Source organism: Alligator mississippiensis, chromosome 3, assembly GCF_030867095.1.
Source record: "Alligator mississippiensis isolate rAllMis1 chromosome 3, rAllMis1, whole genome shotgun sequence".
NCBI lineage: Eukaryota > Metazoa > Chordata > Crocodylia > Alligatoridae > Alligator > Alligator mississippiensis.
This window is the reverse complement of record NC_081826.1, coordinates 277,402,238-277,416,476: the sequence shown is the minus strand read 5'-3', so window position 1 is coordinate 277,416,476 and position 14,239 is coordinate 277,402,238. Positions and strand designations below refer to the sequence as shown.

At 42.5% G+C, this 14,239-nt stretch overlaps 1 protein-coding gene across 3 annotated transcripts in view; it reads right to left on the bottom strand.

The window, feature by feature from the left end:
- The window catches only part of LIFR (LIF receptor subunit alpha), a 99,625-nt gene that overhangs the window by 57,176 nt on the left and 28,210 nt on the right, over positions 1-14,239 (bottom strand). For all 3 annotated transcript variants that reach the window (XM_019495964.2, XM_059725214.1, XM_014594123.3), the window contains exon 2: positions 561-719. In XM_019495964.2, coding sequence (XP_019351509.1) covers positions 561-642 — 82 coding nt within the window. In that variant the 5' untranslated portion in view covers positions 643-719. The remainder of the gene's footprint in view (positions 1-560; positions 720-14,239) is intronic.

The window sequence follows — 14,239 nt, the reverse complement described above, 5'->3', positions numbered from 1 at the left end:
TTGGCCGAGTGTCCTTCCGGCTGGTTTTGGTTCCCCTGGGAGAGAGACTTTATTTTGAGCCATTATGCAATCTTCTCTATATATACACTACTCAAACATAAATCAGGACCAAAAGTATTTTTTAAAATAACATTTATAATAGATGTTTAATTGTTAGCACACGATTTTTTTTATCTACTATTTGTTAAAATGGTATCTTCACCACTAATTTTGTGTGTGGCTCTCAACAGCTCAAAACTCATTAAGTGGCCCTCAAGCTGAAATAACAGCCCACCCCTAACCAACACACAGGGGAGTCATTTATACCAGTGTGCGCAAATTACTTGCATCAGCACAAACCTGGGTGTAAAAAGCTTCCAGACCACAACATAAGAGACTCCCTAAGATGTAGGACATTGGAGAATCAGGCCCCGTATTTCTACACAGGAGATCTTGTAAGATTATAGGGGCGATATGACCTGAGCCAAACTACTTGATGAATGCAACTTACGTAACAAGTATATACTGTACAGGTGTTATATGAACAGTAATCAATTTGTATATTGGCTCTCACCACTTACCTGTCTCTTGACTATAAAGTAAGCTGGTCAGATGTAGGCAAGCCACCACTAAAAGACATCGAAGACTTGGATTATTCCACATTATTTTACTGTTGACTATTCAAGAGGTCAAATCTCAAGCAGGTGTAAACTTCATCTTCTGCTCATATTGTTCACATTCTGTAACAAATAATAAAAATAATCCTCCTTGGAGTCACAGAAAATGTCTATTTGGTAGTAAACAGCACAAGTTTTGTACAGCTGTACGTTTGGTACAAGGCTAAAATACTTGTTAGATTACTTGCCCAGAGGGTGTGGTCATTTCAAAACATTTGGTAACAGTTAACGACATGTAAATTACTCCCAAAAGAAACACAGGACTGGAAGTGAAGTCACAAAATGGGAAAACATAAAAGTAGAGAAAGCATCCTTCCCATTCTGAATTTTCATCAGAAATATAGTCAAATAAATCTTGAAAAAACATTTTTGGACAAATAAAAGTCACATGAAAAAGAACATGCCTACATTTTCCAAGGAAAGTATTTTGAAAACCCAATTTTCCACTGATGAACAGTTTTGACTATTTTTTAACCTTTTCACAGATAAATCAAAAGATGCATGACATACAAAGTCAACAGCAATTTCTACACTGTAGTCATAGCAGTAACTGCAGTGCTGTGTACAGATGCCAAAGCTCACTGTTAAACTTAGATTTGGAGTCTGGGATCATCTAACATAATGAAACAGCAGGGTAGGCTATTTTACCCAACCTCTCAGACAGATTTTGCAGCTTGTATTGAGCTCTGAGTGGCTATGGCTTTACTGTGGTAGAGCAGCATACCCAATGATAATCTCCATTTTATCTCCTTAGATAAATGTATTCAGAAAATAGATTTACTAAGGACAGATTGTGCCAGACCACCAGGTATATCTGTCTGATAAGATGACTGTTTAAAAAACAAAAAGAGACAGAGAAAGAAAAGACAAACACAGTAGATCTAATATCTGGACTTTGGTAAAGCACTTGGAATAAAGTACCATGGAGGTAATCATCAATTAAACCAGAGAAGATGAGTATTAACCATTCTTTGGCTATCTTACAATCTTTGTCTATCTTTTTCTTGAGGCAAGATTATAATAGATTGCACTGAAGGGCAAACTATCAGACTTCAGTAAGTGGAACTTCTTAAGGTTTCAGACCAGTCTAATTTTTATTAATAACCTTGGGTACAAAAAGTAGGAGTCTCTACATCATACTCAAATTTAATGCAAAGTTGAGAGACATCCTCAATACAGAGGAGAATCTGAATATTATCCAGTGAGAACTTGATAACTGTGAGGACCAGAGTAACAGAAACAGAATATAATTTAATAATTATACAAAGTCATACTCCTTGGGACTAGTAACAAGAAATGTTCAATAATCAGCTACATCAACGAGAAAGAGTGGGACATTCTAGCTGATCACTGAATGACCGTGTCAAAGTTAATACAACTCAAAAAAAAAAAAAAAAGGCAGTATGATCCTGGGATACAAGAGCAGAGATATGCCCACTAGCGTCAAGGATCTATCTAGTTGTTAAGGGTTAGTATAGCCTGATCTGGAAAACCAGGTACAATTCTGGTTATTCATGCTTTAGGAAAGATGAATTTGAATTGGAAAAAGTAAAGTTGTGGTAAAGTTTAGCACCAACCCTGCCTCTGACAAGATTCATTTTCTCCAAAATGCTTGACATGTTTGAAAACTAAAAGTTGAACATAGCAATAAATAGCACAGACACTATACAGTAAATAGCTTTATTACATTGGTAAGGCATAGAACAGTGGCTTTTAACCTTTTTAGGCTCAAGGTACCACTCAAAAAAAAGAAAAAAGATGCTACCTCTTAATTTTCACTTGATTTTTGACCAAAGAAAAATAATATAGCAACGCTTCTGTTGCAAAGAACTCAGAAAGACCACAGCAGGTCAGAGAGTTTTTAACACTATGGATTCCTATTTGAAATCTCTGGGTTTATCTTGTGAATCACAGTTGCACACCTAACAGTTCTAAGCAACCTGCAGAACCCTTGAAAGGATTTCAAGGTGCCCTAGAGTACCATGGCATTATGGTTGAGAATCACTGGCACAGAAATTAGGAGAAAAAGATTTAAACACATGATCTAGTCCAGGGGTTGGCAATGTTTTGGGCAGAGTGCCAAAAACACCCAAAAACTCAACTTGTAAGATGCTGGCATGCCACGGGTGGAGAGCTGGGGAGCTGCAAGGGGCTTGATCCTTGCTGTGGCAGCACAGCCCTGGCCCCTTTCCTGCTGTCCACCCTGAAGCACATGTGCCAAGCAAAATGCCTTCACATGCCGAGCTCTGGCACCCATACTGGGAATTGCCTACCCCAATCTAGTCAGTACGTCTCCTTACAGATTTATATTGTTCCTTATACTAGCATTTTGTCCAGACTAACATCCTAAGCAATGGGCCTTCAACACTTGCCTTAGGGATTTTATTCCACAGCCAAACATGCCGCTACTACTGTTTTCAAACTTTCCCCTTATTTCCCTTACCTCCAGTCACACCTCCAGATACTACTAACAATTCTCTGCATCACAAGGTATTTGTACTTTTTACAGCTGTGTGTCTTTTTATTTCTGAAATTTATCTATGCCATTTTTTAAAAAGGAAAGAGTTTTAATTGGTATTTTCCTAATCCTCTCCAAGTAGGATTGTTTACAAAAATCTCATGCCTTTCTGAATGAGTTAGTTTATAACTGATTCTCAACCAAGGTGTTGACGGGTTCCACAAGATACTTTTAAGGGTGACGCACTATATTCGTACCACTAGGAATGCAAACACCTATGCACGGTTCACAAGATAAACACGGAGATTTCAAATAGGAATCCAAAGTGCCAAAAACATTCTGACTCGTGGTCCAGGTTCATTACAACTGAAGAATTACTCTATTTTATTTTTTTCACTAAAGAAAAATAAGAGTGAAAAATAAGAGCTAGCATGTTCTGAGGGTGCCTTGAGTCTAATAAGGTTGAAAACCACTGATCTATAAGGTACCACACTGCCCTGCCTTATACAGTACCTAACTTCAGACTAATATGGCTAAGTACTAGGGGTGTGCAAAGTGGGCCCTATTGAATTCAGATTCGGATTCGGCCCAAGTTAGGAACAGTGATTCGGATCACTGTCCTCGATTCAATTCAGCTGAATCTGAACCTGAAGATTTGAAGCCGATTCAGAGAATCAGTGATTCGGACATAGACACAGCTTTAAAAGTTTTTTTTACATTCCAATGACACATGATGTGGAAAAGGCTGAAGTACTCAATGCCTTTTTCACCTCAGTCTTCACAGGCAAGGTCAGTTCCCAGATGACTGTACCTGGTAGCACAGTTTGAGGAGGAGGTAAGCAGCCAACAGTGGCAGAAAAGAAGGTTAGGAATTGTTTAGAAAACCTGGACATGACGCAACAAAGGGTCCGGAGGGAGTTGGCTGATGTGATTGCAAAGCCATTGGCCATTGTCAACTTGAGACAGGTCCTGGATAACTGGAAAAAGGCAAATATAGTGTTCATCTTAAAGAACAGGAAGAAGGAGGATTCAGGGAACTACAGACTGGTTAAAGCCTCACCTCAGTCCCTGGAAAAAATCATGGAGCAGATCCTAAAGAAATCCATTTCTAAGCACTTGGAGGTGGAGGAGAAGGGGATTTGGAACAGTCAGCATGGATTCATCAAGCATAAGTCATGACTGACCAACCTAACTGCCTCCTATGATGAGATGACTAGCTCTGTGATGCAGGGAGACCAGTGGACATGATATACCTTGACTTTAGCAAGGCTTTTGCTATGGTTTCCCACAATATTCTGGCAAGCAAACTAAAGCAGTACAAGTTGGATGAATGGACTGTAAGATGGACAGAAAACTGTCTGGATCACAGGCTAAGAGGGTAGTAGTCAATGACTTGATGTCTAGTTGGCAGCCGGTGTCAAGTGGGGAGTGACCCAGGGGACGGTCCTGGGGATGGTTTTGTTCAATATCTTAATCAGTGACATGGACTATGGGATGCAGTGCACCCTCAGCAAGCTTGCAGATGACACCAAGCTGGGGGGAATAGCGAATGTGCTAGAGGGTAGGACTAAGATTCAGAGAGACCTCAACAAATTGGAGAACTGGACCAAACTTACTGGACCCAGGAAATGGACCTGGGAATTACAGGCCAATCAGCTTGACCTCAACCTCCAGTAAGATTCTTGAGAAAATTATCAAGACCCTTCTGGATAAGTTGGCTGAGGACAACATCCTGAGGGATAGCTAGCACGGGTTTGTCGCAGGTAGGTCTTGCCTGACCAATCTCATCTCCTGCTATGACCAAGTGACTTATCACCTGGACAAGGGAGAAGAGATTGATGTCATATATCTGGACTTTAAAAAAGCCTTTGATCTGGTGTTCCATGACCTCCTCATGGAAAAATCGGCCAACTGTGACCTCGGCTACACCACAGTCTGATGGCTGGGAAATTGGCTCTGAGGTCGGACCCAGAGAGTATTAGTTGATGGAAGCAAATCATTATGGCGCTCTGTAACCAGTGGTGTCCCCCTAGGCTCTGTCCTTGGACTGGCTCTCTTCAACAGCTTTATCAATGATGTGGACATTGGTGTCAGAAGCATGCTGGCTTAGTTCGCCAATGACACTAAACTTTGGGACACAGTGTCCGCACCTGAGGACAGGCTAGTGATCCAGGCCGACTCAGATAAGCTTAGTAAGTGGGCAGACACAAACCTGATGACATTCAATACTGATAAATGCAAGGTACTCCACCTCAGGGGAAAAAAAACCTGCAGCATGCTCATAGGCTTGGCAGTGCTATGCACGCTAGCACCACAGCTGAAAGAGACTTGGGTCATGATTGACCACAAGATGAATATGAGTCACCAATGCGATGTCGCAGCTGGTAAAGCAAACAAAACCCTGGCTTGCATCTATAGATGCTTATCAAGTAAATCCCAGGACATCATCCTCCCGCTGTACTCAGCCTTGGTGAAGCTGCAGCTGGAGCGAGGCATCCAATTCTGGGCTCCGCAATTCAACAAGGATGTCAAGAAGCTTAAGAAAGTCCAGAGGAGAGCCACGTGCATGATCAGAGGGCAAGAGAATAGGCCTTATAAAGAGAGGCTGAGCACCATGGGACTCTTTAGTCTGTAAAAGCGCTGGCTCAGGGGGGACCTGGTGGCTACTTATAAGTACACAAGGGGTGTTCATCAAGATCTGGGAGAACATCTGTTCACCAGAGCGTCCCAAGGAAAAACACGGATCAATGGTCATAAACTCCTACAAGACCATTTTAGGCTAGATATAAGAAAAAAATTCTTTACTGTCCGAGCCCCCAAGACCTGGAATAGACTCCCTCCATGTGTGGTGCAGGCATCTAGTCTGGACTTATTCAAGAAACACTTGGATGCTATCTTGCTGGGGTCCTTTGACCCTAGCTGACTTCCTGCCCCTTGGTGATCTTTGAGGTCCCTTCCAGCCCTAACATCTATGAAATCCATGAAAATTTCACAAAGTTGAGTAAGGTTAACTGCAAAGTCCTGCAGTTAGGACAGAACAATCCCATACACTGGTACAGGCTGGGGATAAACTGGCTAAGCAGCAGCTCTTCAGAAAAGTACCTGGGAGTTACAATGGACAATAAACTGAATATGAGCCAACCATGCGCCCTTGTTGCGAAGAAGGCTAACGGCATACTGGGCTGCACTAATAGAAGCACTGCCAGCAGAACAAGGGATGAGATTCTTCCTCTCTGTTCAGCACTGATAAAGCCACATCTGGAGTACCATGTCTAGTTTTGGGCCCCCCACTACAGAAAGGATGTAGACAAATTGGAGAGATTCCAGCAGAGGACAATGAAAATTGTTTAGGGAGCTGGGGCACATGACTTCTAAGGAGAGGCTGAGGGAACTGGGCTTATTTACTCTGGAGAAGAGAAGACTGAGGGGAGATTTAATAGCAGCCTTCAGGGTGGTTCCAAAGAGAATGGGGCTAGACTGCTGTCAGTGGTAGCAGATGACAGAACAAGGAGCAATGGTCTCAAGTTGCAGCAAGGGAAGCTTAGGTTAGATAACAGGAAGAACTTTCTCACTAGGAGAGTAGTAAAACACTGGACCAGGCTACCCAGAAAGGGCGTGGAATCTTTATCCCTGGAGGTTTTTAAGACTTGGATAAACAAAGCCTTGGATGGGATGATTTAGTTAGGGGTGGTCCTGGTTTGACTAGATACCCCCCCACAGTCCCTTCCCACACTAATTTTCTATGATTTTATGAAAAAAGTCTCATTTACTAAGCCCTCTAGCTATGAAAATGTATGTAACATTTATTAGTGAGATACCTTAAAGTTGTCGAGACAGTTTTAGTTTCCAATTCAAAATCAGGGTGTGACTAAACAATGTGATTATTTTGGACTAATTTGCCCCAGATTTTATTCCACAGAAGATTTACCAGCAGTAAGGAGTGCTGCACAAGCACAAGTCCCAAAGATAATTGTCTATAGTAGGAGCTATCGTTATGCCCGGCTCTGAGGTACTGGAGGGAGCTAGGTTGCACTGTACAGACTCGTCAGAAAGAAAATGACTAGGGCTAGGGACAGAAGTTATACTTAAACTGGTTTAAGTGCTCACCAGAAACAGGTTTAAACCTGTAACAACAAAAATTTAGTGCGCATAAAGTGCTTTCAAAATGGCTGAAATAATTTTAAGATAAACCTGGTTGAATGTAGTAGCAGACTGAACTGATTATCTTCAAGAAAGGGAGGAAAGTGGATCCGGCTAACTATAGGCCCATCAGCCTGACTTCTATCCCGGGGAAGATCTTAGAAAAGTTTATTAAGGAGGCCATCCTTAATGGACTGGCCAACGCCAACATCTTAAGGGATAGCCAGCATGGGTTTGTTGCGGGTAGGTCTTGCTTGACCAATCTCATTTCCTTCTACGACCAGGTGACCTATCACCTGGACAAGGGAGATGAGATTGATGTCATATATCTTGACTTCAAAAAAGCCTTCGATCTGGTGTCCCATGATCGTCTCTTGGAGAAACTGGCCAATTGTCGCCTTGGGTCCCCCACGATCCACTGGCTGGAAAATTGGCTCCGGGGTCAGACCCAGAGGGACCTGGACAGGCTCAGCAAGTGGGCGGATGAGAATCTGATGGTGTTCAACACCGATAAATGCAAGGTTCTCCACCTTGGGAAAAAAAACCCGCAGCATCCTTATAGGCTCGGCAGTGCTATGTTGGTTAGCACTATGGAGGAAAGAGACTTGGGGGTCATCATTGACCACAAGATGAACATGAGCCTGCAATGCGATGCTGCGGCTAGTAAAGTGACCAAAACGCTGGCTTGCATCCATAGATGCTTCTCAAGCAAATCCCGGGACGTCATTCTCCCCCTGTACTCGGCCTTAGTGAGGCCGCAGCTGAAGTACTGCGTCCAGTTTTGGGCTCCACAATTCAAAAAGGATGTGGAGAAGCTTGAGAGAGTCCAGAGAAGAGCCACGCGCATGATCAGAGGTCAGGGAAGCAGACCCTACGATGACAGGCTGAGAGCCCTGGGGCTCTTTAGCCTGGAAAAGCGCAGGGTCAGGGGTGATCTGATGGCCACCTACAAGTTTATCAGGGGTGACCACCAGTATCTAGGGGAACGTTTGTTCACCAGAGCGCCCCAAGGGATGACGAGGACGAATGGTGACAAACTACTACAAGATCGTTTCAGGCTGGACATAAGGAAGAATTTCTTTACTGTCCGAGCCCCCCAAGGTCTGGAACAGCCTGCCACCGGAGGTTGTTCAAGCGCCTTCATTGAACACCTTCAAGATGAAACTGGATGCTTATCTTGCTGGGATCCTATGACCCCAGCTGACGTCCTGCCCTTTGGGCAGGGGGCTGGACTCGATGATCTTCCGAGGTCCCTTCCAGCCCTAATGCCTATGAAACTATGATTTAGGTCAAACTGGTTTATAGAACTTCTGTCCCAGACTCCTTCCTGGTTTAAGTTGTTTCTCAGGCCCCCCACATCCCAGGATGCTTTGCAGCCCTGGGCTGGGCTGCCTGCTCTAGCAAAGGAGGGGTGGCCCCATCCCTCTCCTCCCTAGCTGGAGCACTATCGTTGCTCTGGCTGCCTAAGAAAGGGGTGTGGGTGGAGGTGGGAAACCCTACTCTGGAATGCCCCCCCCCCCACCCACTGCTTGAGCAGCAGAAGCAGGGGCATGTGGCCAGACACTGGTAGCCTGAGGGGAAGGGGGGTGGTTTAATCCCCCTTCTCTCCCATATCCCACTGGTACAGGACCCCAGCAGGTGTCCTCCCCAGTCACACACAGCCTGCCGGGGCCTGGCCACACCCCACCCCACCTCAGTTCAGCTTCCCTCCAGCCTGAAGGGAAGGGAGGACTCACTCTAGTACCACCCCCCCGCCCAGCCTGTAGCCTGAGTCACTGCAGGCATGTGGTTGCATGTCTGGAATCAAAAGTGAATGTCTATACACTTGCTTGCCACTTCAAATCTACACAGGCTAGACTAACCTGCAAAGGTTGAATCAATTCAGGCTCAGGCTTTTTGAATGTCTGTACTTAGCCTAGGGGAATGGTCACCCAGAACATGCCATATCACGAATTCATCAGTGCAATGCAGTTTTGAAGGTGTAACTTTAACCTTGAGTCAAGCGATTTATTACATATATTATAGTTGCGTGCCATGTCTGCTCTCTTTTACTTTTACTTTTTTATTAGAAATGTATTACATAGTAAATGTGTCATAGCTGTGGACTCAGAATCTTAAAGAAATATATATACATATATGGAAAGTATTAAAAGTATTTTTATAAACTATAATCTTACATAAAAAACAGACTCATTGGTTCTTGTTTATTCTTGCCAATTCTTCAGTGAATTATGAAATGTAGAACTGGAAGATTTATGTACTGTAATTAAATATCATTAGTCAGGAAAAAGCCCCTGTTTTATAGCTTTCTTTTCAACTATAAAGTTCAGATGCATACAGTAATTTTAAAATAGAAAGCTCATTTTTTTTGTTTAAAGCTTCAAGACTTCTAAAGTGAATTCACAAGAGTTTAAAAAAAAGTTCTTTGTTATCAGTTGGAGTGGGATATAACATCTTCTTACATCTTCAAAGGGCTAGGTAAGTCTTAGTTTATCTATTAAAGGATATACTACTGTAGAACTGCATCTGTCATCATAGTGTTGAATACAAACAACATTTTGGCTAAGGCTTCTTAGAAAGTCCCAGGAACAACTGCATAGGTATACAGGGCTTATAGTGGCACACACAAAATATATTTTTGTTTTCCAGAATAGGCATTTCACTTTTAAGTTTAAACAAGGTGCTAAAAGGTTTCCTAACAAGCAATATGGTGTGCATATGCCCCAAAAGGTGTACATGAAGTATCCCTAAACTATTTTGAATGTAGAAATGTGGAAGGTAGTCATTCTTGTAGTATATAAATACCCAACTTATGTTAGCCATTGCCCATCAAAAATGACAGGGCAGGGCGGAGGGGATGGAGTGCTAGTACCCACCGCCCCACGCTGCCACCACTCTGCCTCCAGCCCCATGCACTTCCCCTCCCGCCACTCCACCCCATGATGTTGCCTCCTCCCAGGTACAGGGAAGTAGGGGAAAGCTTGCATGCAGTGGCCAAAGCCACCATCCACCACCCCATGCTGCCACTGCTGTGCATCCAGCTGCGCGTAACCCCTCCGCCCCGGCTCCACTCTTTCCCTCCTGATTGTTCTCAGGGCCCAGCAGCAGAATGCCACCACTATGCCCCCCTCCCCTTCCTGCTTCCCCCCCCACTCCTCCCTGCTGCCTCCCCCCCCCCGCCCCCGCTGGCTTTTGTCAGGGCCTGACAGTGAGGCTGGAGCAGGAGGGGCAAGCCCAGTGCTGCATCACCAATACCCGAAGCTGCCACCTCCAAGGAGCACAGCTGGAGGGGGGGGGGGGTGAAGTGGCAAGGCCAGTGCCACTGGTCTTGCCCCCCCACTCTGTCCCCTCTGTCATGGCAATGCTCCACCATCTCAATCCATCCCTGACGTCCCCCTCTGCCTCCAAGAAGCAAAGCGGGGGGGGGGGGGGGGGGCAAGGCCAGCACAGCCCCTCAGTCTCTATTGTCATGGCAGTGCTCTGCTGTGTGTCCACCTGTGCAGAGCACACTGATTGGTTGTTTCAGTCAGCATTGCAATTGGCTGCCAAGAGAACCAATCAGAGTGTGAATAAAGTGTTACAGATAGACAGATGAAGGCTTTTATTATATTAGAACTGTGGATTTTATGCATCTGCTGGGACAGACTATCACTATAGCTTTGTCAAAGGTCACATTAATGAAGATATTATATTCAGGGATTTAATGGGTAAAATAAAGGTCAATAATTAGCCAGTACACCATAAAAAAAAAAGAACCAGTTCTAATATGTAAACTGGATGATCATTATTTGAAGTCAGAACATGAACCACAGATTTCAGTGGAAGCAGGCCCCTATTCAATACGGAAAATCCTCACAATCACCATTAAAAGTGGAATAGAAAGGATTGACTGTATAGACATTTTGGGGCAAATAGCCCAGTAATATGTGGGTCAGAGAAAGAGAAAATAAAGCAATCCCGAGCAAGTGAAACATGTCTTGTAAAATATTCTGGTTGTAGCTGTATTGGTCTAGAGGCAAAAAGAATCAAAACTTATGGAAGAGGTGATATCTTTTATTAGGCCAACTACATATTTGCAAAGAAACTGTGCTGTTTATTTGCAAGCTTTTGGGCGCGCACACCCTTCATCAGGTATAGGAGAGAGCAGAGATTGTAAAAGTTTCTACCTAGGAGAACTTATACAATCTCTGTTCTCTCGTATGCCTGATAAAAGGTGTGTGCGCCCAAAAGCTTGCAAATAAATAAAATAATTTCTTTGCAAATATCTAGTTGGTCTACTAAAAGATATCACCTCTTCCTCCATGTCTAGTAAACTATTTATGTGAAACTTGCATTAGACTTTCTGACCATTTATCTTGCTATAGGAGAATAGTGTTTTCAAGTTCATTTTCTCAGCTGGTCACAAGACTTTTCAAACATATGCGTCGATTACTTGACAAGCACTAACACATACACATTTACTAAGTGCCTTTCATACAAAGTATTTTTATTAGCTTCTATTCCCCTTCTCGTCTGTTATGTTCTAATATTTGTATGCTGCATAACCCGATTTGTTCACCTGTGCAAGGAATGATTTCTTTTCTGCATTTGCTTGTGGCTGTGGCACAGAATTCAATTAAACTGTAAAAGAGTTTTATGATGCTCCATTAAAGGAAAACTACAGTCAAATTTAGAGTTTTCAGGTCTCTGAATGAACTCATTGCTTCATGGTAACTGCTCAGCAAACAATGAACATGAAACTGTTCATGGAAAAACAAGCCAGACCAAAAAAAAAAAAGCAACAAAATTGCTCTGGCTTCTATTCTGCTGGTGGTCAGACTGGATGAACATAATCTCATCTGACCTTGAAATCTATGAACAACTTACATTTTTTTCATACTTAGATTTGAGATAACTAAAATTGTGCGTTCCACAAGCAGGTACTGAATAAGCAAAGTGAAAAATTCTATTATGTATATAAAGACCTTGAGAAAAGCCTTTTCTGATCACATAAGAATTAGAGAAAAATGAGACATGAAACTGACTGGTAAATGAGACACTTAAAGTGTTGTATGGGAGATCTGTTCTTTGATAAACTCTATTAAGTAAGTCCTAATTTTTTTACTCCAAGTGTTTGGCATCACCCAGGTAATTTACCACCAACCAGTAACCACAATGCAGAACAGACAGCTGCAGAAAGTGACTAAGCAGGACAGTACCGAAAACATAAAAGTGAAATTCATATAAGGTTTGACCCTAGGAGATAGAGCAACCACAATTTCCAACTTACTCAGTTGTGGCTACACAATTATCAGGATCAGGCCCATCTGGCTTAAAAGGGGAGCTCTTCTCCGTGCTTGGGAGATAGGTGTGGTGAGTTTTCTTTTATTATCTAGACAAGGTTATTTAGATAAATGTGATATCTATTATTAGACCAACTGAATAGTTGGAAAAACTGTTTTCTTGCAAGCTTTTAGACACAGGCATACTTCTTCAGGCATAGGGAGTTTGCTAGTGTTCTCTCTAGGGTAAAAAGAAGATTAAGCCAATAAGCAAAATTCAGGTCTGTGAAAATGCAAATACTTGGCAGAAGGGATAGGAGTTAATGGGTGAGACACGGGTAGGTGGAGTGGTGGGGAACAAAAGAGGAGAATGGTTTTCCCTGACATGCATTTGCATTTTTACAGACCTTCATTTTGCATATTGGCTTAAGCTTCCACATGATCCCAGAGAAAACACCAGCAGACTCTCCCTATGCCTGAAGAAGGGTGCCTGTGCCAGAAGCTAGTAATTAATAATTTTTCCAACTATTGGAAAAATAGATCAGTTGGTCTAATAAAAGAGATCACATTTACCCAAATAATCTTGTCTGTTTATGTCCTTAGACCAACACAGCTACAACCAACACCCCCTTTTATCATCTAGTTATTTAAAACAGGGTGTGATTCTTTTCAATAAATAAATTTACTTTAGCTATAAAAGGAAATGAACAACCCTACCCCTAGAGAAAAAGATGCGTGTATCAAGTTATATATCCTATTAGTACCAGTACATAGACAAAAGTGCTTCCAAAAATTCCCCTAATTACAAACCCATGCCAGAAGTATGCATTTCTGGGAAACAAAATACAAATTACCAATACAGCTGACAGTAAAGATAATAGATACAGAAACAAAAGATGAATCAGCTTTCTTAAGAACAGCCTCTGCTGACCCTACAAGCCATCTGTCCTTCACTTTAATTGATATGATAAACAATGAAAGTAAAATTAATATTAAATGACCAACTGGATGCTTTTCTTGGCTACTCAACTGACTACATTCCTTCTCCCAAAAAATTCCCAAACTCAATATAAACATCTCCCTTTAGTCATTTAAATGCAGGGTTTTCCTCACTGTTTTGTAATATAGCAGCATTCCAGCTTTCAAAAGAAACATGGGATGTGAATCACTTGAGTTAATGGCTTATAAAAGAAAGATGACTTGGGAATTTGCTTTCCACCACCTTTCGTGGAATTAATTTAAGGGATGGCTATTTTGCTTTCTTAAAGGAAATGGAACTGTTCTGAATAGAAAGTCAACATACACACACATATGCATCACTCATCTGTGAAGGCAGAAAAGGAAATGGAGACAGGGAAAACCAAAAGTACAGGACACTTAGCTAAAATATTGTATTAAGAGATATACAAGCACTCAGAGGCAGCATTTTTCAGCCATTTGTTGCCAACAGTTTCTTTCATGTCAAGCCTAAGTAGCCAGGTTGTGAAGACAGAATGGGTCCATAGAAGCCTTTTTATAGCTACTGATCAGCAGTGTAGTGGGAACTGCAGCATGTATGCTGCAATAGCACTAGGAGGGTTCCTTTTCTCTGGGATGATCAGCAATCCCACAGAGAGCCAGATTAAATTTACACGGAGGACTGAGACTTCCATATTGCCATTTTGTAAGTGACCTGTCATGAATACTGCTTACCCTATGGCCCTGTAAAAATCATGTGACAATCC